The sequence below is a fragment of the Labrus mixtus genome, chromosome 4 (genome assembly GCF_963584025.1).
Source record: "Labrus mixtus chromosome 4, fLabMix1.1, whole genome shotgun sequence".
Lineage (NCBI taxonomy): Eukaryota > Metazoa > Chordata > Actinopteri > Labriformes > Labridae > Labrus > Labrus mixtus.
The window spans coordinates 7563498-7591351 of record NC_083615.1 but is presented as its reverse complement, the minus strand read 5'-3'; the positions used below and the strand labels follow the sequence as shown (position 1 = coordinate 7591351).

The 27854-nt window shown below is 42.2% G+C and overlaps 1 protein-coding gene across 1 annotated transcript in view; it reads left to right on the top strand.

The window, feature by feature from the left end:
• LOC132972588 (mucin-5AC-like) overlaps positions 1-24929 on the top strand; it is a 40960-nt gene extending 16031 nt beyond the window's left edge. The window contains exons 28-40 of the mRNA XM_061035526.1: positions 429-472; positions 591-14592; positions 15400-19847; positions 20524-20753; positions 20873-21041; positions 21405-21509; positions 21604-21644; positions 21815-21937; positions 22643-22744; positions 22858-22986; positions 23377-23416; positions 24011-24134; positions 24285-24929. Of these exons, the coding sequence (XP_060891509.1) occupies positions 429-472; positions 591-14592; positions 15400-19847; positions 20524-20753; positions 20873-21041; positions 21405-21509; positions 21604-21644; positions 21815-21937; positions 22643-22744; positions 22858-22986; positions 23377-23416; positions 24011-24134; positions 24285-24450 (19723 nt within the window). The 3' untranslated portion in view covers positions 24451-24929. The remainder of the gene's footprint in view (positions 1-428; positions 473-590; positions 14593-15399; positions 19848-20523; positions 20754-20872; positions 21042-21404; positions 21510-21603; positions 21645-21814; positions 21938-22642; positions 22745-22857; positions 22987-23376; positions 23417-24010; positions 24135-24284) is intronic.
• The last annotated feature ends 2925 nt before the right edge of the window (positions 24930-27854 follow it).

The following is a 27854-nucleotide window of genomic DNA, read 5'->3' as shown; positions in this document are numbered from 1 at the left end:
CCCTTTGAAAAAAATGTTTTATTTGTGCAGTGAGTATGATAAGGTTTTTCAGAAAAAAGAAAAAGGTTTTTAAGAAGACAGTTAGATGCTTTATTTTCTCGAATTGTGCAAAGGTCACAGTTACATGAGCCCTACTCAAGGAGCAGGGAATATGCCAAGCACTCCTTTGTTCATTTTGCTACAAGACTCCAGAAGTATGCAGGGATTTTTGATATGGAATTCAGTCATATTACCCTATGGTACATCATGGGAAGACTTGTGAGGTACACCGGACCCATTGCCTCTTGTCCCACTGGCCTGACACCAAGTTACCAATACACAGAACCAACACAGCCGTAAAAATTACCCCATTGCACCCCAGGAAAACAGCAATTAAAACATCTTAAATTAGGGGTTTTTTTTAAGTTCTTCTTTGATTTACATTTCAGTTATTGTTCTTCAACAAAGGCGAAGTGTGAATATCATGTACAAGGTGAGCAGAATACGACTTTAACTGATTTTTAAGTTTAAGAACATAAAAGTGAATATAATTCGTATATTAAAAAAAATAAAAAATATTCATAAACTGCTGATATAATTCTTCTTTACAGATTGCACATGCTCATACAAAGGACATATATACAATTATGATGATATAGTATATGACACACATGATGGAGATGGAACGTGTATCACTGCTATTTGCGGTGAAAATGGGAATATTACAAGAATCTTTGGAACTTGCCATACACCTACAACCACAAAGGCATCGACAACAACAGCCTTTGTTTTTGAAACAACAACTGCTAAATCCACAACAGCCAAAAAAGAGCCCATCACAACCACTACACTCATAGAGAAACCCACCGCAACGGTCACAGAGAAGCCCAGCACTACTGCTGCTACAACCACAGAAAAATCCACCACAACCACAGAAAGACCAACAACAACAGCAGCGATCACAGAAAAATCCACCACAACAACAAGTGGAGAGCCCAGTACCCCTGCAACTACAGAAAAACCTAGCACCACAACAACTGCTAAATCCACAACAGCCAAAAAAGAGCCCATCACAACCACTACACTCACAGAGAAACCCACCGCAACGGTCACAGAGAAGCCCAGCACTACTGCTGCTACAACCACAAAGAAATCCTCCACAACATCTGCAAACTGCTTTCGTTGTTCTTGGTCAGTTTGGACCAACAGTCATTACCCTGAGGATGGCAATGGCGGTGGAGAGTATGAGCCTATTGACAAAATTACGAATCCAGATCTGAGTACTTGCAGTAAACCTCTGAAAATAGAGTGTAGATCAAAAGACCATATAGATACACCCTTCAATGAAATTGGTCAAAAAGTAACATGCGACCCAGAAGTTGGACTGAGATGTTTTAATAAAGATCAAGGTTTTCCTCCTACATGTTATGACTATGAAATACGAGTCCAATGTTGCATCAACATTTGTGCACCATCAACCACAAAGGCCCCCTCCACAACACCAACCAAAGGAACCATACCTTCAACCACTACAACATCTGGATCAACAGAAAAAATTGGCACTACCTCTGGTGCCGTCACAGAAAATCCAACGACAACCACGCTCACAGAAGAGCCCACCACAAAAACCACAACCACAGAAAAACCCACAGCCGCCATAACAGCCACAGAAAAGCCCAGTTCTACTGCCTCTCCAACCACAGAACAACCCACAGTGACAGAAAAATCAACCACAACCACAGAAAGACCAACAACAACAGCAGCGGTCACAGAAAAATCCACCACAACAACAAGTGGAGAGCCCAGTACCCCTGCAACTACAGAAAAACCTAGCACCACAACAACTGCTAAATCCACAACAGCCAAAAAAGAGCCCATCACAACTACTACACTCACAGAGAAACCCACCGCAACGGTCACAGAGAAGCCCAGCACTACTGCTGCTACAACCACAAAGAAATCCTCCACAACATCTGCAAACTGCTTTCGTTGTTCTTGGTCAGTTTGGACCAACAGTCATTACCCTGAGGATGGCAATGGCGGTGGAGAGTATGAGCCTATTGACAAAATTACGAATCCAGATCTGAGTACTTGCAGTAAACCTCTGAAAATAGAGTGCAGATCAAAAGACCATATAGATACACCCTTCAATGAAATTGGTCAAAAAGTAACATGCGACCCAGAAGTTGGACTGAGATGTTTTAATAAAGATCAAGGTTTTCCTCCTACATGTTATGACTATGAAATACGAGTCCAATGTTGCATCAACATTTGTGCACCATCAACCACAAAGGCCCCCTCCACAACACCAACCAAAGGAACCATACCTTCAACCACTACAACATCTGGATCAACAGAAAAAATTGGCACTACCTCTGGTGCCGTCACAGAAAATCCAACGACAACCACGCTCACAGAAGAGCCCACCACAAAAACCACAACCACAGAAAAACCCACAGCCGCCATAACAGCCACAGAAAAGCCCAGTTCTACTGCCTCTCCAACCACAGAACAACCCACAGTGACAGAAAAATCAACCACAACCACAGAAAGACCAACAACAACAGCAGCGGTCACAGAAAAATCCACCACAACAACAAGTGGAGAGCCCAGTACCCCTGCAACTACAGAAAAACCTAGCACCACAACAACTGCTAAATCCACAACAGCCAAAAAAGAGCCCATCACAACCACTACACTCACAGAGAAACCCACCGCAACGGTCACAGAGAAGCCCAGCACTACTGCTGCTACAACCACAAAGAAATCCTCCACAACATCTGCAAACTGCTTTCGTTGTTCTTGGTCAGTTTGGACCAACAGTCATTACCCTGAGGATGGCAATGGCGGTGGAGAGTATGAGCCTATTGACAAAATTACGAATCCAGATCTGAGTACTTGCAGTAAACCTCTGAAAATAGAGTGCAGATCAAAAGACCATATAGATACACCCTTCAATGAAATTGGTCAAAAAGTAACATGCGACCCAGAAGTTGGACTGAGATGTTTTAATAAAGATCAAGGTTTTCCTCCTACATGTTATGACTATGAAATACGAGTCCAATGTTGCGTCAACATTTGTGCACCATCAACCACAAAGGCCCCCTCCACAACACCAACCAAAGGAACCATACCTTCAACCACTACAACATCTGGATCAACAGAAAAAATTGGCACTACCTCTGGTGCCGTCACAGAAAATCCAACGACAACCACGCTCACAGAAGAGCCCACCACAAAAACCACAACCACAGAAAAACCCACAGCCACCACAACAGCCACAGAAAAGCCCAGTTCTACTGCCTCTCCAACCACAGAACAACCCACAGTGACAGAAAAATCAACCACAACCACAGAAAGACCAACAACAACAGCAGCGGTCACAGAAAAATCCACCACAACAACAAGTGGAGAGCCCAGTACCCCTGCAACTACAGAAAAACCTAGCACCACAACAACTGCTAAATCCACAACAGCCAAAAAAGAGCCCATCACAACCACTACACTCACAGAGAAACCCACCGCAACGGTCACAGAGAAGCCCAGCACTACTGCTGCTACAACCACAAAGAAATCCTCCACAACATCTGCAAACTGCTTTCGTTGTTCTTGGTCAGTTTGGACCAACAGTCATTACCCTGAGGATGGCAATGGCGGTGGAGAGTATGAGCCTATTGACAAAATTACGAATCCAGATCTGAGTACTTGCAGTAAACCTCTGAAAATAGAGTGCAGATCAAAAGACCATATAGATACACCCTTCAATGAAATTGGTCAAAAAGTAACATGCGACCCAGAAGTTGGACTGAGATGTTTTAATAAAGATCAAGGTTTTCCTCCTACATGTTATGACTATGAAATACGAGTCCAATGTTGCGTCAACATTTGTGCACCATCAACCACAAAGGCCCCCTCCACAACACCAACCAAAGGAACCATACCTTCAACCACTACAACATCTGGATCAACAGAAAAAATTGGCACTACCTCTGGTGCCGTCACAGAAAATCCAACGACAACCACGCTCACAGAAGAGCCCACCACAAAAACCACAACCACAGAAAAACCCACAGCCGCCATAACAGCCACAGAAAAGCCCAGTTCTACTGCCTCTCCAACCACAGAACAACCCACAGTGACAGAAAAATCAACCACAACCACAGAAAGACCAACAACAACAGCAGCGGTCACAGAAAAATCCACCACAACAACAAGTGGAGAGCCCAGTACCCCTGCAACTACAGAAAAACCTAGCACCACAACAACTGCTAAATCCACAACAGCCAAAAAAGAGCCCATCACAACCACTACACTCACAGAGAAACCCACCGCAACGGTCACAAAGAAGCCCAGCACTACTGCTGCTACAACCACAAAGAAATCCTCCACAACATCTGCAAACTGCTTTCGTTGTTCTTGGTCAGTTTGGACCAACAGTCATTACCCTGAGGATGGCAATGGCGGTGGAGAGTATGAGCCTATTGACAAAATTACGAATCCAGATCTGAGTACTTGCAGTAAACCTCTGAAAATAGACTGCAGATCAAAAGACCATATAGATACACCCTTCAATGAAATTGGTCAAAAAGTAACATGCGACCCAGAAGTTGGACTGAGATGTTTTAATAAAGATCAAGGTTTTCCTCCTACATGTTATGACTATGAAATACGAGTCCAATGTTGCGTCAACATTTGTGCACCATCAACCACAAAGGCCCCCTCCACAACACCAACCAAAGGAACCATACCTTCAACCACTACAACATCTGGATCAACAGAAAAAATTGGCACTACCTCTGGTGCCGTCACAGAAAATCCAACGACAACCACGCTCACAGAAGAGCCCACCACAAAAACCACAACCACAGAAAAACCCACAGCCACCACAACAGCCACAGAAAAGCCCAGTTCTACTGCCTCTCCAACCACAGAACAACCCACAGTGACAGAAAAATCAACCACAACCACAGAAAGACCAACAACAACAGCAGCGGTCACAGAAAAATCCACCACAACAACAAGTGGAGAGCCCAGTACCCCTGCAACTACAGAAAAACCTAGCACCACAACAACTGCTAAATCCACAACAGCCAAAAAAGAGCCCATCACAACCACTACACTCACAGAGAAACCCACCGCAACGGTCACAGAGAAGCCCAGCACTACTGCTGCTACAACCACAAAGAAATCCTCCACAACATCTGCAAACTGCTTTCGTTGTTCTTGGTCAGTTTGGACCAACAGTCATTACCCTGAGGATGGCAATGGCGGTGGAGAGTATGAGCCTATTGACAAAATTAAGAATCCAGATCTGAGTACTTGCAGTAAACCTCTGAAAATAGAGTGTAGATCAAAAGACCATATAGATACACCCTTCAATGAAATTGGTCAAAAAGTAACATGCGACCCAGAAGTTGGACTGAAATGTTTTAATAAAGATCAAGGTTTTCCTCCTACATGTTATGACTATGAAATACGAGTCCAATGTTGCGTCAACATTTGTGCACCATCAACCACAAAGGCCCCCTCCACAACACCAACCAAAGGAACCATACCTTCAACCACTACAACATCTGGATCAACAGAAAAAATTGGCACTACCTCTGGTGCCGTCACAGAAAATCCAACGACAACCACGCTCACAGAAGAGCCCACCACAAAAACCACAACCACAGAAAAACCCACAGCCACCACAACAGCCACAGAAAAGCCCAGTTCTACTGCCTCTCCAACCACAGAACAACCCACAGTGACAGAAAAATCAACCACAACCACAGAAAGACCAACAACAACAGCAGCGGTCACAGAAAAATCCACCACAACAACAAGTGGAGAGCCCAGTACCCCTGCAACTACAGAAAAACCTAGCACCACAACAACTGCTAAATCCACAACAGCCAAAAAAGAGCCCACCACAACAACCACAACCACAGAAAAACCTGGAACAACTCTAAAACCCACTGAAACAACATCTGAAGTTGTAACAGATCAAGTGGTCACAACGGTACAAACACCAAGACCTGTTGTCGTTGTTACAACTACTGCAACCACAGAGAAGACCACAACAACAGCCACAGAGAAGACCAGCACTACTGCAGCCACAACCACTGAGCAACCCAAAGTGACAGGAGAATCAACCACAATTTCAGAAAAACCCACAGCCACCACAACAGCCACAGAAAAGCCCAGTTCTACTGCCTCTCCAACCACAGAACAACCCACAGTGACAGAAAAATCAACCACAACCACAGAAAGACCAACAACAACAGCAGCGATCACAGAAAAATCCACCACAACAACAAGTGGAGAGCCCAGTACCCCTGCAACTACAGAAAAACCTAGCACCACAACAACTGCTAAATCCACAACAGCCAAAAAAGAGCCCATCACAACCACTACACTCACAGAGAAACCCACCGCAACAGTCACAGAGAAGCCCAGCACTACTGCTGCTACAACCACAAAGAAATCCTCCACAACATCTGCAAACTGCTTTCGTTGTTCTTGGTCAGTTTGGACCAACAGTCATTACCCTGAGGATGGCAATGGCGGTGGAGAGTATGAGCCTATTGACAAAATTACGAATCCAGATCTGAGTACTTGCAGTAAACCTCTGAAAATAGAGTGCAGATCAAAAGACCATATAGATACACCCTTCAATGAAATTGGTCAAAAAGTAACATGCGACCCAGAAGTTGGACTGAAATGTTTTAATAAAGATCAAGGTTTTCCTCCTACATGTTATGACTATGAAATACGAGTCCAATGTTGCGTCAACATTTGTGCACCATCAACCACAAAGGCCCCCTCCACAACACCAACCAAAGGAACCATACCTTCAACCACTACAACATCTGGATCAACAGAAAAAATTGGCACTACCTCTGGTGCCGTCACAGAAAATCCAATGACAACCACGCTCACAGAAGAGCCCACCACAAAAACCACAACCACAGAAAAACCCACAGCCACCACAACAGCCACAGAAAAGCCCAGTTCTACTGCCTCTCCAACCACAGAACAACCCACAGTGACAGAAAAATCAACCACAACCACAGAAAGACCAACAACAACAGCAGCGGTCACAGAAAAATCCACCACAACAACAAGTGGAGAGCCCAGTACCCCTGCAACTACAGAAAAATCTAGCACCACAACAACTGCTAAATCCACAACAGCCAAAAAAGAGCCCATCACAACCACTACACTCACAGAGAAACCCACCGCAACGGTCACAGAGAAGCCCAGCACTACTGCTGCTACAACCACAAAGAAATCCTCCACAACATCTGCAAACTGCTTTCGTTGTTCTTGGTCAGTTTGGACCAACAGTCATTACCCTGAGGATGGCAATGGCGGTGGAGAGTATGAGCCTATTGACAAAATTACGAATCCAGATCTGAGTACTTGTAGTAAACCTCTGAAAATAGAGTGTAGATCAAAAGACCATATAGATACACCCTTCAATGAAATTGGTCAAAAAGTAACATGCGACCCAGAAGTTGGACTGAAATGTTTTAATAAAGATCAAGGTTTTCCTCCTACATGTTATGACTATGAAATACGAGTCCAATGTTGCGTCAACATTTGTGCACCATCAACCACAAAGGCCCCCTCCACAACACCAACCAAAGGAACCATACCTTCAACCACTACAACATCTGGATCAACAGAAAAAATTGGCACTACCTCTGGTGCCGTCACAGAAAATCCAACGACAACCACGCTCACAGAAGAGCCCACCACAAAAACCACAACCACAGAAAAACCCACAGCCACCACAACAGCCACAGAAAAGCCCAGTTCTACTGCCTCTCCAACCACAGAACAACCCACAGTGACAGAAAAATCAACCACAACCACAGAAAGACCAACAACAACAGCAGCGGTCACAGAAAAATCCACCACAACAACAAGTGGAGAGCCCAGTACCCCTGCAACTACAGAAAAACCTAGCACCACAACAACTGCTAAATCCACAACAGCCAAAAAAGAGCCCATCACAACCACTACACTCACAGAGAAACCCACCGCAACGGTCACAGAGAAGCCCAGCACTACTGCTGCTACAACCACAAAGAAATCCTCCACAACATCTGCAAACTGCTTTCGTTGTTCTTGGTCAGTTTGGACCAACAGTCATTACCCTGAGGATGGCAATGGCGGTGGAGAGTATGAGCCTATTGACAAAATTACGAATCCAGATCTGAGTACTTGCAGTAAACCTCTGAAAATAGAGTGCAGATCAAAAGACCATATAGATACACCCTTCAATGAAATTGGTCAAAAAGTAACATGCGACCCAGAAGTTGGACTGAAATGTTTTAATAAAGATCAAGGTTTTCCTCCTACATGTTATGACTATGAAATACGAGTCCAATGTTGCGTCAACATTTGTGCACCATCAACCACAAAGGCCCCCTCCACAACACCAACCAAAGGAACCATACCTTCAACCACTACAACATCTGGATCAACAGAAAAAATTGGCACTACCTCTGGTGCCGTCACAGAAAATCCAATGACAACCACGCTCACAGAAGAGCCCACCACAAAAACCACAACCACAGAAAAACCCACAGCCACCACAACAGCCACAGAAAAGCCCAGTTCTACTGCCTCTCCAACCACAGAACAACCCACAGTGACAGAAAAATCAACCACAACCACAGAAAGACCAACAACAACAGCAGCGGTCACAGAAAAATCCACCACAACAACAAGTGGAGAGCCCAGTACCCCTGCAACTACAGAAAAATCTAGCACCACAACAACTGCTAAATCCACAACAGCCAAAAAAGAGCCCATCACAACCACTACACTCACAGAGAAACCCACCGCAACGGTCACAGAGAAGCCCAGCACTACTGCTGCTACAACCACAAAGAAATCCTCCACAACATCTGCAAACTGCTTTCGTTGTTCTTGGTCAGTTTGGACCAACAGTCATTACCCTGAGGATGGCAATGGCGGTGGAGAGTATGAGCCTATTGACAAAATTACGAATCCAGATCTGAGTACTTGTAGTAAACCTCTGAAAATAGAGTGTAGATCAAAAGACCATATAGATACACCCTTCAATGAAATTGGTCAAAAAGTAACATGCGACCCAGAAGTTGGACTGAAATGTTTTAATAAAGATCAAGGTTTTCCTCCTACATGTTATGACTATGAAATACGAGTCCAATGTTGCGTCAACATTTGTGCACCATCAACCACAAAGGCCCCCTCCACAACACCAACCAAAGGAACCATACCTTCAACCACTACAACATCTGGATCAACAGAAAAAATTGGCACTACCTCTGGTGCCGTCACAGAAAATCCAACGACAACCACGCTCACAGAAGAGCCCACCACAAAAACCACAACCACAGAAAAACCCACAGCCACCACAACAGCCACAGAAAAGCCCAGTTCTACTGCCTCTCCAACCACAGAACAACCCACAGTGACAGAAAAATCAACCACAACCACAGAAAGACCAACAACAACAGCAGCGGTCACAGAAAAATCCACCACAACAACAAGTGGAGAGCCCAGTACCCCTGCAACTACAGAAAAACCTAGCACCACAACAACTGCTAAATCCACAACAGCCAAAAAAGAGCCCATCACAACCACTACACTCACAGAGAAACCCACCGCAACGGTCACAGAGAAGCCCAGCACTACTGCTGCTACAACCACAAAGAAATCCTCCACAACATCTGCAAACTGCTTTCGTTGTTCTTGGTCAGTTTGGACCAACAGTCATTACCCTGAGGATGGCAATGGCGGTGGAGAGTATGAGCCTATTGACAAAATTACGAATCCAGATCTGAGTACTTGCAGTAAACCTCTGAAAATAGAGTGTAGATCAAAAGACCATATAGATACACCCTTCAATGAAATTGGTCAAAAAGTAACATGCGACCCAGAAGTTGGACTGAAATGTTTTAATAAAGATCAAGGTTTTCCTCCTACATGTTATGACTATGAAATACGAGTCCAATGTTGCGTCAACATTTGTGCACCATCAACCACAAAGGCCCCCTCCACAACACCAACCAAAGGAACCATACCTTCAACCACTACAACATCTGGATCAACAGAAAAAATTGGCACTACCTCTGGTGCCGTCACAGAAAATCCAACGACAACCACGCTCACAGAAGAGCCCACAAAAACCACAACCACAGAAAAACCCACAGCCACCACAACAGCCACAGAAAAGCCCAGTTCTACTGCCTCTCCAACCACAGAACAACCCACAGTGACAGAAAAATCAACCACAACCACAGAAAGACCAACAACAGCAGCGGTCACAGAAAAATCCACCACAACAACAAGTGGAGAGCCCAGTACCCCTGCAACTACAGAAAAACCTAGCACCACAACAACTGCTAAATCCACAACAGCCAAAAAAGAGCCCACCACAACAACCACAACCACAGAAAAACCTGGAACAACTCTAAAACCCACTGAAACAACATCTGAAGTTGTAACAGATCAAGTGGTCACAACGGTACAAACACCAAGACCTGTTGTCGTTGTTACAACTACTGCAACCACAGAGAAGACCACAACAACAGCCACAGAGAAGACCAGCACTACTGCAGCCACAACCACTGAGCAACCCAAAGTGACAGGAGAATCAACCACAATTTCAGAAAAACCCACAGTCACCACAACAGCCACAGAAAAGCCCAGTTCTACTGCCTCTCCAACCACAGAACAACCCACAGTGACAGAAAAATCAACCACAACCACAGAAAGACCAACAACAACAGCAGCGATCACAGAAAAATCCACCACAACAACAAGTGGAGAGCCCAGTACCCCTGCAACTACAGAAAAACCTAGCACCACAACAACTGCTAAATCCACAACAGCCAAAAAAGAGCCCATCACAACCACTACACTCACAGAGAAACCCACCGCAACAGTCACAGAGAAGCCCAGCACTACTGCTGCTACAACCACAAAGAAATCCTCCACAACATCTGCAAACTGCTTTCGTTGTTCTTGGTCAGTTTGGACCAACAGTCATTACCCTGAGGATGGCAATGGCGGTGGAGAGTATGAGCCTATTGACAAAATTACGAATCCAGATCTGAGTACTTGCAGTAAACCTCTGAAAATAGAGTGCAGATCAAAAGACCATATAGATACACCCTTCAATGAAATTGGTCAAAAAGTAACATGCGACCCAGAAGTTGGACTGAAATGTTTTAATAAAGATCAAGGTTTTCCTCCTACATGTTATGACTATGAAATACGAGTCCAATGTTGCGTCAACATTTGTGCACCATCAACCACAAAGGCCCCCTCCACAACACCAACCAAAGGAACCATACCTTCAACCACTACAACATCTGGATCAACAGAAAAAATTGGCACTACCTCTGGTGCCGTCACAGAAAATCCAACGACAACCACGCTCACAGAAGAGCCCACCACAAAAACCACAACCACAGAAAAACCCACAGCCACCACAACAGCCACAGAAAAGCCCAGTTCTACTGCCTCTCCAACCACAGAACAACCCACAGTGACAGAAAAATCAACCACAACCACAGAAAGACCAACAACAACAGCAGCGGTCACAGAAAAATCCACCACAACAACAAGTGGAGAGCCCAGTACCCCTGCAACTACAGAAAAATCTAGCACCACAACAACTGCTAAATCCACAACAGCCAAAAAAGAGCCCATCACAACCACTACACTCACAGAGAAACCCACCGCAACGGTCACAGAGAAGCCCAGCACTACTGCTGCTACAACCACAAAGAAATCCTCCACAACATCTGCAAACTGCTTTCGTTGTTCTTGGTCAGTTTGGACCAACAGTCATTACCCTGAGGATGGCAATGGCGGTGGAGAGTATGAGCCTATTGACAAAATTACGAATCCAGATCTGAGTACTTGCAGTAAACCTCTGAAAATAGAGTGTAGATCAAAAGACCATATAGATACACCCTTCAATGAAATTGGTCAAAAAGTAACATGCGACCCAGAAGTTGGACTGAAATGTTTTAATAAAGATCAAGGTTTTCCTCCTACATGTTATGACTATGAAATACGAGTCCAATGTTGCGTCAACATTTGTGCACCATCAACCACAAAGGCCCCCTCCACAACACCAACCAAAGGAACCATACCTTCAACCACTACAACATCTGGATCAACAGAAAAAATTGGCACTACCTCTGGTGCCGTCACAGAAAATCCAACGACAACCACGCTCACAGAAGAGCCCACCACAAAAACCACAACCACAGAAAAACCCACAGCCACCACAACAGCCACAGAAAAGCCCAGTTCTACTGCCTCTCCAACCACAGAACAACCCACAGTGACAGAAAAATCAACCACAACCACAGAAAGACCAACAACAACAGCAGCGGTCACAGAAAAATCCACCACAACAACAAGTGGAGAGCCCAGTACCCCTGCAACTACAGAAAAACCTAGCACCACAACAACTGCTAAATCCACAACAGCCAAAAAAGAGCCCATCACAACCACTACACTCACAGAGAAACCCACCGCAACGGTCACAGAGAAGCCCAGCACTACTGCTGCTACAACCACAAAGAAATCCTCCACAACATCTGCAAACTGCTTTCGTTGTTCTTGGTCAGTTTGGACCAACAGTCATTACCCTGAGGATGGCAATGGCGGTGGAGAGTATGAGCCTATTGACAAAATTACGAATCCAGATCTGAGTACTTGCAGTAAACCTCTGAAAATAGAGTGTAGATCCAAAGACCATATAGATACACCCTTCAATGAAATTGGTCAAAAAGTAACATGCGACCCAGAAGTTGGACTGAAATGTTTTAATAAAGATCAAGGTTTTCCTCCTACATGTTATGACTATGAAATACGAGTCCAATGTTGCGTCAACATTTGTGCACCATCAACCACAAAGGCCCCCTCCACAACACCAACCAAAGGAACCATACCTTCAACCACTACAACATCTGGATCAACAGAAAAAATTGGCACTACCTCTGGTGCCGTCACAGAAAATCCAACGACAACCACGCTCACAGAAGAGCCCACCACAAAAACCACAACCACAGAAAAACCCACAGCCACCACAACAGCCACAGAAAAGCCCAGTTCTACTGCCTCTCCAACCACAGAACAACCCACAGTGACAGAAAAATCAACCACAACCACAGAAAGACCAACAACAACAGCAGCGGTCACAGAAAAATCCACCACAACAACAAGTGGAGAGCCCAGTACCCCTGCAACTACAGAAAAACCTAGCACCACAACAACTGCTAAATCCACAACAGCCAAAAAAGAGCCCATCACAACCACTACACTCACAGAGAAACCCACCGCAACGGTCACAGAGAAGCCCAGCACTACTGCTGCTACAACCACAAAGAAATCCTCCACAACATCTGCAAACTGCTTTCGTTGTTCTTGGTCAGTTTGGACCAACAGTCATTACCCTGAGGATGGCAATGGCGGTGGAGAGTATGAGCCTATTGACAAAATTACGAATCCAGATCTGAGTACTTGCAGTAAACCTCTGAAAATAGAGTGTAGATCCAAAGACCATATAGATACACCCTTCAATGAAATTGGTCAAAAAGTAACATGCGACCCAGAAGTTGGACTGAAATGTTTTAATAAAGATCAAGGTTTTCCTCCTACATGTTATGACTATGAAATACGAGTCCAATGTTGCGTCAACATTTGTGCACCATCAACCACAAAGGCCCCCTCCACAACACCAACCAAAGGAACCATACCTTCAACCACTACAACATCTGGATCAACAGAAAAAATTGGCACTACCTCTGGTGCCGTCACAGAAAATCCAACGACAACCACGCTCACAGAAGAGCCCACCACAAAAACCACAACCACAGAAAAACCCACAGCCACCACAACAGCCACAGAAAAGCCCAGTTCTACTGCCTCTCCAACCACAGAACAACCCACAGTGACAGAAAAATCAACCACAACCACAGAAAGACCAACAACAACAGCAGCGGTCACAGAAAAATCCACCACAACAACAAGTGGAGAGCCCAGTACCCCTGCAACTACAGAAAAACCTAGCACCACAACAACTGCTAAATCCACAACAGCCAAAAAAGAGCCCATCACAACCACTACACTCACAGAGAAACCCACCGCAACGGTCACAGAGAAGCCCAGCACTACTGCTGCTACAACCACAAAGAAATCCTCCACAACATCTGCAAACTGCTTTCGTTGTTCTTGGTCAGTTTGGACCAACAGTCATTACCCTGAGGATGGCAATGGCGGTGGAGAGTATGAGCCTATTGACAAAATTACGAATCCAGATCTGAGTACTTGCAGTAAACCTCTGAAAATAGAGTGTAGATCAAAAGACCATATAGATACACCCTTCAATGAAATTGGTCAAAAAGTAACATGCGACCCAGAAGTTGGACTGAAATGTTTTAATAAAGATCAAGGTTTTCCTCCTACATGTTATGACTATGAAATACGAGTCCAATGTTGCGTCAACATTTGTGCACCATCAACCACAAAGGCCCCCTCCACAACACCAACCAAAGGAACCATACCTTCAACCACTACAACATCTGGATCAACAGAAAAAATTGGCACTACCTCTGGTGCTGTCACAGAAAATCCAACGACAACCACGCTCACAGAAGAGCCCACCACAAAAACCACAACCACAGAAAAACCCACAGCCACCACAACAGCCACAGAAAAGCCCAGTTCTACTGCCTCTCCAACCACAGAACAACCCACAGTGACAGAAAAATCAACCACAACCACAGAAAGACCAACAACAACAGCAGCGGTCACAGAAAAATCCACCACAACAACAAGTGGAGAGCCCAGTACCCCTGCAACTACAGAAAAACCTAGCACCACAACAACTGCTAAATCCACAACAGCCAAAAAAGAGCCCATCACAACCACTACACTCACAGAGAAACCCACCGCAACGGTCACAGAGAAGCCCAGCACTACTGCTGCTACAACCACAAAGAAATCCTCCACAACATCTGCAAACTGCTTTCGTTGTTCTTGGTCAGTTTGGACCAACAGTCATTACCCTGAGGATGGCAATGGCGGTGGAGAGTATGAGCCTATTGACAAAATTACGAATCCAGATCTGAGTACTTGCAGTAAACCTCTGAAAATAGAGTGTAGATCAAAAGACCATATAGATACACCCTTCAATGAAATTGGTCAAAAAGTAACATGCGACCCAGAAGTTGGACTGAAATGTTTTAATAAAGATCAAGGTTTTCCTCCTACATGTTATGACTATGAAATACGAGTCCAATGTTGCGTCAACATTTGTGCACCATCAACCACAAAGGCCCCCTCCACAACACCAACCAAAGGAACCATACCTTCAACCACTACAACATCTGGATCAACAGAGAAAATTGGCACTACCTCTGGTGCCGTCACAGAAAATCCAACGACAACCACGCTCACAGAAGAGCCCACCACAAAAACCACAACCACAGAAAAACCCACAGCCACCACAACAGCCACAGAAAAGCCCAGTTCTACTGCCTCTCCAACCACAGAACAACCCACAGTGACAGAAAAATCAACCACAACCACAGAAAGACCAACAACAACAGCAGCGGTCACAGAAAAATCCACCACAACAACAAGTGGAGAGCCCAGTACCCCTGCAACTACAGAAAAACCTAGCACCACAACAACTGCTAAATCCACAACAGCCAAAAAAGAGCCCATCACAACCACTACACTCACAGAGAAACCCACCGCAACGGTCACAGAGAAGCCCAGCACTACTGCTGCTACAACCACAAAGAAATCCTCCACAACATCTGCAAACTGCTTTCGTTGTTCTTGGTCAGTTTGGACCAACAGTCATTACCCTGAGGATGGCAATGGCGGTGGAGAGTATGAGCCTATTGACAAAATTACAAATCCAGATCTGAGTACTTGCAGTAAACCTCTGAAAATAGAGTGTAGATCAAAAGACCATATAGATACACCCTTCAATGAAATTGGTCAAAAAGTAACATGCGACCCAGAAGTTGGACTGAAATGTTTTAATAAAGATCAAGGTTTTCCTCCTACATGTTATGACTATGAAATACGAGTCCAATGTTGCGTCAACATTTGTGCACCATCAACCACAAAGGCCCCCTCCACAACACCAACCAAAGGAACCATACCTTCAACCACTACAACATCTGGATCAACAGAAAAAATTGGCACTACCTCTGGTGCCGTCACAGAAAATCCAACGACAACCACGCTCACAGAAGAGCCCACCACAAAAACCACAACCACAGAAAAACCCACAGCCACCACAACAGCCACAGAAAAGCCCAGTTCTACTGCCTCTCCAACCACAGAACAACCCACAGTGACAGAAAAATCAACCACAACCACAGAAAGACCAACAACAACAGCAGCGGTCACAGAAAAATCCACCACAACAACAAGTGGAGAGCCCAGTACCCCTGCAACTACAGAAAAACCTAGCACCACAACAACTGCTAAATCCACAACAGCCAAAAAAGAGCCCATCACAACCACTACACTCACAGAGAAACCCACCGCAACGGTCACAGAGAAGCCCAGCACTACTGCTGCTACAACCACAAAGAAATCCTCCACAACATCTGCAAACTGCTTTCGTTGTTCTTGGTCAGTTTGGACCAACAGTCATTACCCTGAGGATGGCAATGGCGGTGGAGAGTATGAGCCTATTGACAAAATTACGAATCCAGATCTGAGTACTTGCAGTAAACCTCTGAAAATAGAGTGTAGATCCAAAGACCATATAGATACACCCTTCAATGAAATTGGTCAAAAAGTAACATGCGACCCAGAAGTTGGACTGAAATGTTTTAATAAAGATCAAGGTTTTCCTCCTACATGTTATGACTATGAAATACGAGTCCAATGTTGCGTCAACATTTGTGCACCATCAACCACAAAGGCCCCCTCCACAACACCAACCAAAGGAACCATACCTTCAACCACTACAACATCTGGATCAACAGAAAAAATTGGCACTACCTCTGGTGCCGTCACAGAAAATCCAACGACAACCACGCTCACAGAAGAGCCCACCACAAAAACCACAACCACAGAAAAACCCACAGCCACCACAACAGCCACAGAAAAGCCCAGTTCTACTGCCTCTCCAACCACAGAACAACCCACAGTGACAGAAAAATCAACCACAACCACAGAAAGACCAACAACAACAGCAGCGGTCACAGAAAAATCCACCACAACAACAAGTGGAGAGCCCAGTACCCCTGCAACTACAGAAAAACCTAGCACCACAACAACTGCTAAATCCACAACAGCCAAAAAAGAGCCCATCACAACCACTACACTCACAGAGAAACCCACCGCAACGGTCACAGAGAAGCCCAGCACTACTGCTGCTACAACCACAAAGAAATCCTCCACAACATCTGCAAACTGCTTTCGTTGTTCTTGGTCAGTTTGGACCAACAGTCATTACCCTGAGGATGGCAATGGCGGTGGAGAGTATGAGCCTATTGACAAAATTACGAATCCAGATCTGAGTACTTGCAGTAAACCTCTGAAAATAGAGTGTAGATCAAAAGACCATATAGATACACCCTTCAATGAAATTGGTCAAAAAGTAACATGCGACCCAGAAGTTGGACTGAAATGTTTTAATAAAGATCAAGGTTTTCCTCCTACATGTTATGACTATGAAATACGAGTCCAATGTTGCGTCAACATTTGTGCACCATCAACCACAAAGGCCCCCTCCACAACACCAACCAAAGGAACCATACCTTCAACCACTACAACATCTGGATCAACAGAAAAAATTGGCACTACCTCTGGTGCCGTCACAGAAAATCCAACGACAACCACGCTCACAGAAGAGCCCACCACAAAAACCACAACCACAGAAAAACCCACAGCCACCACAACAGCCACAGAAAAGCCCAGTTCTACTGCCTCTCCAACCACAGAACAACCCACAGTGACAGAAAAATCAACCACAACCACAGAAAGACCAACAACAACAGCAGCGGTCACAGAAAAATCCACCACAACAACAAGTGGAGAGCCCAGTACCCCTGCAACTACAGAAAAACCTAGCACCACAACAACTGCTAAATCCACAACAGCCAAAAAAGAGCCCATCACAACCACTACACTCACAGAGAAACCCACCGCAACGGTCACAGAGAAGCCCAGCACTACTGCTGCTACAACCACAAAGAAATCCTCCACAACATCTGCAAACTGCTTTCGTTGTTCTTGGTCAGTTTGGACCAACAGTCATTACCCTGAGGATGGCAATGGCGGTGGAGAGTATGAGCCTATTGACAAAATTACGAATCCAGATCTGAGTACTTGCAGTAAACCTCTGAAAATAGAGTGTAGATCAAAAGACCATATAGATACACCCTTCAATGAAATTGGTCAAAAAGTAACATGCGACCCAGAAGTTGGACTGAAATGTTTTAATAAAGATCAAGGTTTTCCTCCTACATGTTATGACTATGAAATACGAGTCCAATGTTGCGTCAACATTTGTGCACCATCAACCACAAAGGCCCCCTCCACAACACCAACCAAAGGAACCATACCTTCAACCACTACAACATCTGGATCAACAGAAAAAATTGGCACTACCTCTGGTGCCGTCACAGAAAATCCAACGACAACCACGCTCACAGAAGAGCCCACCACAAAAACCACAACCACAGAAAAACCCACAGCCACCACAACAGCCACAGAAAAGCCCAGTTCTACTGCCTCTCCAACCACAGAACAACCCACAGTGACAGAAAAATCAACCACAACCACAGAAAGACCAACAACAACAGCAGCGGTCACAGAAAAATCCACCACAACAACAAGTGGAGAGCCCAGTACCCCTGCAACTACAGAAAAACCTAGCACCACAACAACTGCTAAATCCACAACAGCCAAAAAAGAGCCCATCACAACCACTACACTCACAGAGAAACCCACCGCAACGGTCACAGAGAAGCCCAGCACTACTGCTGCTACAACCACAAAGAAATCCTCCACAACATCTGCAAACTGCTTTCGTTGTTCTTGGTCAGTTTGGACCAACAGTCATTACCCTGAGGATGGCAATGGCGGTGGAGAGTATGAGCCTATTGACAAAATTACGAATCCAGATCTGAGTACTTGCAGTAAACCTCTGAAAATAGAGTGTAGATCAAAAGACCATATAGATACACCCTTCAATGAAATTGGTCAAAAAGTAACATGCGACCCAGAAGTTGGACTGAAATGTTTTAATAAAGATCAAGGTTTTCCTCCTACATGTTATGACTATGAAATACGAGTCCAATGTTGCGTCAACATTTGTGCACCATCAACCACAAAGGCCCCCTCCACAACACCAACCAAAGGAACCATACCTTCAACCACTACAACATCTGGATCAACAGAAAAAATTGGCACTACCTCTGGTGCCGTCACAGAAAATCCAACGACAACCACGCTCACAGAAGAGCCCACCACAACAACCACAACCACAGAAAAACCTGTAACAACTCCAAAACCCACTGAAACAACATCTGAAGTTGTAACACATCAAGTGGTCACAACAGTACAATCAACGAGACCTGTTGTCGTTACAACTACTGCAACCACAGAGAAGACCAGCACTACTGCAGCCACAACCACTGAGCAACCCAAAGTGACAGGAGAATCAACCACAATCTCAGAAAAACCCACAGCCACCACAACAGCCACAGAAAAGCCCAGTTCTACTGCCTCTCCAACCACAGAACAACCCACAGTGACAGAACAATCCACAACAATGCATTCAACAACTATGTGTTTCTGCACGTACAGGAATGAATCTTTCTCTCCTGGTAAGCAATTTATTATTGTCAACAAATATTGTTCATATTGTCATATTAACATTTATGACACAACAACTGCATATCCCATGTAGCTTGAGACACTAGTTTGCAACAGGCGTTCTTAACTCCTCTAGCGTCCAGTGTTTTTTCTCTGGGATCAGTTTAACTCCTCTTTCTATTCTCGTTTTTTTTCCTCTTTCTACCATAATCCAAAAACTTAGATGGCCCTCATATATCCTAAGTGAGGTAAATACTGTATATTTTGTTTTCCCGATCTCAACAACACTTTTGGTTTTAAGCTCTTCATAAAAGTGATTTTTCACAAGTGACTCAACGTGGTTTGACATGGCTTAACACCATGAATGATAATTTACTAACTGGCATGTTTAGTTATCAATTCCCTACTGGTGACACAAAAATGTGTCCATTGGTTCCATATTCATTCAGGAATAGAAAGATACTGAATCTCAGTGTAGATCTTCTAACATATTCTGTTATACCATAACATTTAAGTGTCCATGTAGCTTGTGTGTCCATTTTGGGATCAGACTTGTTTTCACAAAAGCTGCATGATGAAGATATTGTTTCCTTGTAACCCAGATCTTTATCTTTTTTTTCCACATCTTAATCACTTTGGTTTCATCGCCCTCATTTTGTTGATTTTTTTTTTATTTTGCTGATAAAGGAAGCCTCATCTACAATAGAACAGATGGAGATGGCTGGTGTTTTACTTCATATTGCAATTTGAGCTGCAATGTTGAGAAGCAGGACAGACTGTGTCAATCCACTACCACACCAAATCCAAGCATCAGCACCACAAGCTCTGGCATTACAACACAAACGGGCTCAACATCTGCCGGAAAAGTAACAACAGTGAATATCACGGACTGCTCATATCTCAATCCACCAAGACAGGTATTTAATCTAAGTCTTATAAATGTGTCCTCTAAAAGAACTGATCCAATTCTAATATCATGTTTTCATAGTGTATTTGATACTTTTATGACATTAACATGGTTCCATTATTCAAACAGCTTGGTGAGACTTGGAAGAGTGGCTGTCAGCAATGTGTCTGCAGCAATGACACTCTGAGTGTTAAGTGTGAGCCACTACCATGTCCCACTCAAGAACCAATCATCTGTACAGAAGATGGTGAGGTGTTGGTGAATCGGATAGTGGACTGCTGTGAGAGACAAATGTGCGGTGAGTGGTTCAGAACTTTATATACTGACATATTGTTTAAACAGACACGGGTATGGTCTTTTTTAACCATTTAAACACATGTCCAGATTTGTTACCTTGTCATGGGGAGTTGTAGCCAAGTTGTATAATAGTTGTATAATTCTCTCTTCTGTCCCTCTAGAGTAGCTTTATTACCCTTTAGAAAATGCTTAATTGCTAGTTTATTTGGGATATATTGCTAAAATTTATGTTGTCTAATTCAACTGCCCTGGAATAATTTCTCACGAATGCTAGATTATTCATTTTTTGTTGAAAAAAAATAAATCAATTTTAATCTGGGTTACATTTTAAAACATGGTAAACATCTTAACTTTCAATCAACAGAATGTGATAAGGGCCGCTGTTCATTGCTAATACAGAAGTGCAAACCGGGACATGAGCTAGAGGTCCACAGGTCAAATGACAGTTGCTGCCCCTCTTACGAGTGTGGTAAGCTTTGCATTTCATTTTCATTTGTAATTATAATATTATAATTTTGTGAACTACTTATTATCTAATTTGTTTTTTGTTTTTTTCAATCTAGTTCCCAAAGACGTTTGTGTCTTCAATGATACTGAGTACAAGGTAAGGAACGATATTCTGTGCATATTTTAAATGAGCTCAACTAAGAGTATATGTGTTTGTTAAAGTGCTGCTTAAACTCTACAGTAATTCAAAGGAGAAAGCTATGAGAAAAGTTGAGTGGGATTTTTGGATGCAGTTTAATATATGTTGCTTTTTTACTTTGTTTATAGCCTGGTGTGAATTTCTCCAAAGGCCCCTGTGAATCATGCAGATGCACCAACAACAAGGACCCAGACACCATGCTGAATGACATTGAGTGCTATATGATGTCCTGTCTTCCCAACTGTCCAGAAGTACTTTTGCCTTAAAATATTAAGAGTATTGCAGGTTTTAGTCATTTTTTGTAAGGCAATTAAGGCATGTATATGATACAAAAATGTTTAACATAACAGATCATACTGCAACATACTAAATCTATGGCCACTAACTCACGACATCCACAAGAAGTTTACCAGTAGTGGTGCATAGGCATGTTTTTTTCATGTGTAGATGATGATGTTTTTGACAAACTAAGAGTTTTGCAGGTCTAAATGTGTGTAGTGATTCATGACACCTTTGTTTAAAGTTAAACAAGGTACACATTTTCTCTTCCTTATCTATTCTTGAAAATGTTTCAGTGTTATTTGCTCAGGTCTCTGAGATTTATGACTCCGTTCATATACAAAAGAGATGAATGTGATTTTGTTTGCTACATTTCTGCTGAAGAGATTTCCGACTATTGATTTTCTATTCTGCTGATTAGCCAGAGAAACAGAGGCATCGTCTCCGATAATCAATGTCACCCTGAATCTTTTTAACAAAATCTTGAATATCTAGCTCAAACCTTTAACATTAGAATGGTTTGATAACACTTTGCCTGAGTGAGGAAAACATGTTCTTTTTGTAAATCAGATGCCACTATCCTAAACAGTTAAGCATTCTGTATTATATTAATTTGATGTTGTTTGAACCTAGTTGTTTGACGTTGCAGATCATCTTGATGTTTGCATGTTTTTCAGGGCTATGAGTTTGAAACCATACCTGGGCAATGTTGTCCATCATGTAAAAAGGCAAGCTGTGTATTGGAGGTTCCTGGCTCTTCTTCTCCGATAATCATTGAAGTAAGTACAGGGAAATGGAAACACTTTCATAATCAGGGACGGCTATCTTGAATTTTGGTACTGATGAGAATGGGTTTTTTTTCACATGTTGACCATTTTTACTCTTCTGACAGCCTTCTAAGTCTTGGTCGCCACCAAATGACAACTGTACGAAGTATGACTGCCAAAAAGTGAAGGATGATTTCATTACCTTAAAAAATCAAATCTCATGTCCTGCATTTGATCCAGAGAACTGCATACCCGTGAGTACAATCCAGTCTTCAAAGGAGCATAAATCCTTCTTTTTAGAGCTACAACTCTGAGCCGATGCTGGCTTATCTTGTAGTCCACTCTGCATCAAAAACTGAGACTTAAACTATTTAAAGACTCAAAATATGCTTCTTACATGTGAATGAAAAGTAAATGGTGCTTGTTTAGATGTATGTGCTCACTGCTAAGGGGGAAAAAAATAGGTTTTCAATGTACTTACATTGTATAAAAGACCATTATATGAATTTCTTTGACTAAGGTTTGAGAAGTATAAGGGGTGTAATTGGGCCACACAAATACAAAATGAAACTCACATAATGAGGAGGAAACTGCTCTTTGGTATCTATCTGTATCATTCCTAATCTGGACTGTATTTATTACAGGGTACTGAACAAACTGACATGAATGGTTGTTGCAAAACCTGTAAGTATGACTTGTAAAAATAAGTTAAATGCCATACATAATATTACATATTTTCACTGTCATCATGTGTTACTTGAAGCCTGTGTTAATGGAAGTGAAAGGGGTCTAGGGTTCACCTACTGATGATTTCCATTCTTTACTGATATATTGCTATTTCTTTGATTAATTTTTGTAGTCAATTCAAAGAAAAGGGTTCAAGAGTCAAAGATAATGTCTTCATATTTATTCTTCTGTCATGCCTACAGTCTTTAATCCAAAAGTGAACACAGAGAAGAAGCAGATCCTTGCACTGGAGCCAGTCAATGTTCAGCATTTTTGCATTAAATAATGAAACTAATTGATTACTCATTCTCTCCAAAGAAATCAATAAAAATTGTTTAAAAATTGTTTCTGTATTTAAAAACTGAGATAAAAAGGTTTCAGAATCGACACAAACGGTTTTATATTTGCAAACATCTGTGATCATTAAAACCAAAAGCCTGAACAAATATACATTTATCCCAATTCAACGGCTAAAACTTAGATGCAAGGTTTTTTTAAATTTTCTACTGACCTCAGAATGTGTTTCAAGAGCTGTTCATGCTTGTCTCACAGGTACACCTCGTGACAGCTGTCAACCGCAAAAGAACACCACCTACCTGCAGATTAAGAACTGCAAGTCAGTTGTTGAAGTGGAAATCACAGCCTGTGCCGGATCCTGTGGAGCGTCATCATCAATGTGAGTATTCCAGGGATAAACAGTGCAAACCACTTACTCAGTCATGCTTGTACCACTTGTACTCTATTCATGTGAGGGATTATTTTAAGGATGAACGTTAGTCAACATTGAAAAGCTGATGAGCCTGTCTGCAACCGTCTTTCTTTACAGATACTCTGCAGAGAGTAACAGTATGATACATGCATGCTCTTGCTGTCAAGAAATTGCCACGAGTGAGAAGGAAGTGGATATGACCTGCACCGATGGCAGCAAGATAACGCACACCTACATTTCAGTCGACAAGTGCGGTTGCCACGTCGCTGAATGTCCTACGTGAATCAACGGTTAACAAGATCTTTTGAAAGACAACATTGATGGCAAAGCTAGCTTGCAAAGAAGATCTGACCAATATTCTTTATTGACTTACTTATTTAACATTTCCTGTTTTTTTAACTATTTGATAATCAAGTGACACATAACATGTCCTTCCCCCTTTGCCCTTAGTCTCATAGGGATAGATATGTGATTAGCACATATCATGGCTTCTCATTCAGGTTTTAAAAAACTGGTACCTTTTTCAAACTTTATGATATGGTGATTTTTAGTCTTAGATGGTGCTTCTTTCTTTTACTGTTAATGACTTGGGAGTTAAAATACGCAAGTATGTCTTCAGATTTACAGCACAATGTAGCAAATGAATGTATGAATTTAAAAAAGAGTGAAGAATATCTAAGCTTTTTTGTTGAATATTTGAATTGTGAAACTTCTGCAAATCTGAACATCTTCTGTGTCAATAAAACTCAGGTTTAAAGCTCATGATTGATTGTCCTTGTTTTCATTATCTCTTGGCTATTTTTTAGTGTGCAGTAAGTGTAGAGAGGAGAGTATCTTCATTTCATTCCATCCTTTTGCATCTAGCAGGACGCCATCATCTTTATTTGAATGCATTTTTTTACATAACCCTTCTTCCATTTAATTTATGATTATTTGATTAGTAGATAATCACAGTCAGTCACCTTTATGTGCATACACTGAGTCCACAGAGTTAACAACTCTGCTTGGCTACTGATATATAAGTTGAATATAGCCTGATTTCTTTTTCTGAGTGTATAGTAAGCAAACAATGTATTTATGGAGTGTTGTATAGATTTATCCGTATATGCATCATTAAAATCTAATTGGAGCATTATCTGTTAGACACATTGTTTTGTTTTAAATAGACAAGTGCTGGGTAATAGTTTCTGTTGCCTACATAACTTTAAATTGGACTATGTATTTTGTGAAACTTCAAAAAACCTAGACACAAAGACAAATAATGAGTTTTGACAAAGGACAATAACTAAGACATGAAGGGATCTGATGCGCCTTACATTTTTAAAGGAAAAAAACACAACACACGTTTTGACGACCCTCACAACTTCAGCCCTGTAGCTGCAAATTTTACAGAAATATGTAAAGAAATCTCTGTCTAGGAATAAATGTAGAGACCAGATATTGTCTTTGGCAACAGAATTAAGGGTGCAGTTATATAGCCTGCTAAAATGATTCACTTTGAAAACAAAGAGGAGAGCCTGGAGTCAGTTTGACTGTTCAAGTCAAAATGCATAAATACAAAATAAAATGTGACCATGGTTGGTATATAATCATGGTTTGCTATTAGCCAACACAAAGTTCTTGTTAGCTGGAGTTAATTCGATTTTTATTGTAATGTATTCAAGAGTTGACAGACCTTTATGGAGAAAGTTGAAATTTATATGACAACGTGGCATTTACCTGATTCTATGGGTTCCTTATAATCATTCAATCAGTCAACCCGTCTTTATTTGTAAAGCGCCAATTAATAACAAATGTTATCTCAAAACACTTCACAAAAAGAGCAGGTCAAGACCTAAATCTTTATCGTATTATTTACAAATACCCAACATTAATCCACTGTGAGCACAGCACGAAGCAAGATTTAGCAAAGTTCCAGTGGCAAGGAAAAACTGCCTTTGCAGGCAGAAACCTCGAGCAGAACCAGACTCATGTTTAACAGCCATCTCCCACAACTGTGTTGGGCTTGGAAAGCGGGATAGAGGGAAATGCAGAAAGAAATGTAAAGAGGCAAACAAAGCAACCATATTAACAACAAAACATCAAACAGATTTAAAGCAACAATACAAGTAAAAAATTGTGAAGTGTAAATCAGCTCATGACTAGAAGCTGGTCCAACAAAAAGGAAAGTTTTAAGCCAACTCTTAAAAGTACAGAGGGTGTCTGCCTCCTGGACACTGACTGATAAATGATTCCGAAGGAGATGGGCCTGATAACTGAAGGTTCTACCTCCAGTAGGACATTTAGAGACTGAAGGTAATACAAGCACGACTTCTTTCTGGAAGCGTTTTTCTTCTAGAGGGGTATTACGGATCATAAGTTCTCTAAGATAAGAGGGTGACTGAGTTTAAGAGATTAGTAAGTGAGTAGACAAATTTTAAATTCTATTTTGGATTTTATAAAGAACCATACAGAGACTCTTTATAGGAGTAATGTGATCTCCTTTCCTAGTTCTAGTTAGTACACAAGCTGCAGCATTTTGGATCAGCTAAAGAGTCTGCAGGCCTACTAGGGTAGCCTGATAAAAGAGAATACCAATAATCCAACCAAGAGGTAACAAATGCATGAACTAAATATCCTTAAATAGCTACAGCGTTATCAGACAAACCTCCAGGGAGCACATTCCTTAAGTGGGGTTAAGTCTAGAAGTCAAATTTGACTAAGAAATGTTCTGACATAAGGAAAGCTTGTTAAGTTTTCGGTTTCAAGGCCAGGGTGTGGTTAAAATAATGTGTAGGTTTAACTACACCCTGGGTGAAGCCAATAAAGGCATGAAAGCTGTGCTAAGGCGATTATTATCCATGGCCACATGAATATTAGTCACCTACGATGACTATTTTTTATCAGTCCAAAGATCTTTAATAATTTGATTTTAAAAACTTTGCAAATTCAGATAGAAAATCTGAGTGCCAGTTCACTATAAAAAAATCAAACTTGCTGAAAGGTTTTTAAAACTGGATGAGAAATACTTAAAACAGGGCTTTCAACAGAAGTATTATTCAGTTTTGGTCAAGGGTTGATTAGAGCACTGAAAATAGCTGCACTCCACCACCTCAACAAGAGTCTTGATGTATATAAGTATTAACATTTCTGGGAGGAGTGGATTCATTTTAACTTAATAGCAGATATAATAGATAGCAGATCATAAAAGTGATCTTGATGATAGTGAAAATAGGAAACATAATTTTCAGATTATTTGTTGGCACAACTGGTTTCAATTAGATATTTATAATGTGCTCCTTTTTTAAATTTTTATTTTTATTTTTTAATAAAGGCTGGGAAACTGCTCTATACTAAGATCAGAGGAGCGGACAGTTCTGCCTCTCAACTGAGTTAATTTTCATTTTCATTTTACCTTTATTTATTCTCATGTACAATGACGTCGAGAGTACAATTAAAACGAATAAGAGACAAAAAAAAGACAAAAAACAACGAAGACAAAATACATAGATTATAAGACCAGAAGAATACGCAGTAAGCAGGTAACTACAGTTAATAACATTTACACTCATGAGTACAGTGAACTGTGATCAAGTTTTTAAATTGACCCATGGTAACCATTGTATTGAGTTTTAGGGTTTAAGACGAGTAAACTATGCCATGTCTTTTTTTTTTAAATAGCTGCACCATCAGAAGTGGGATGAATGT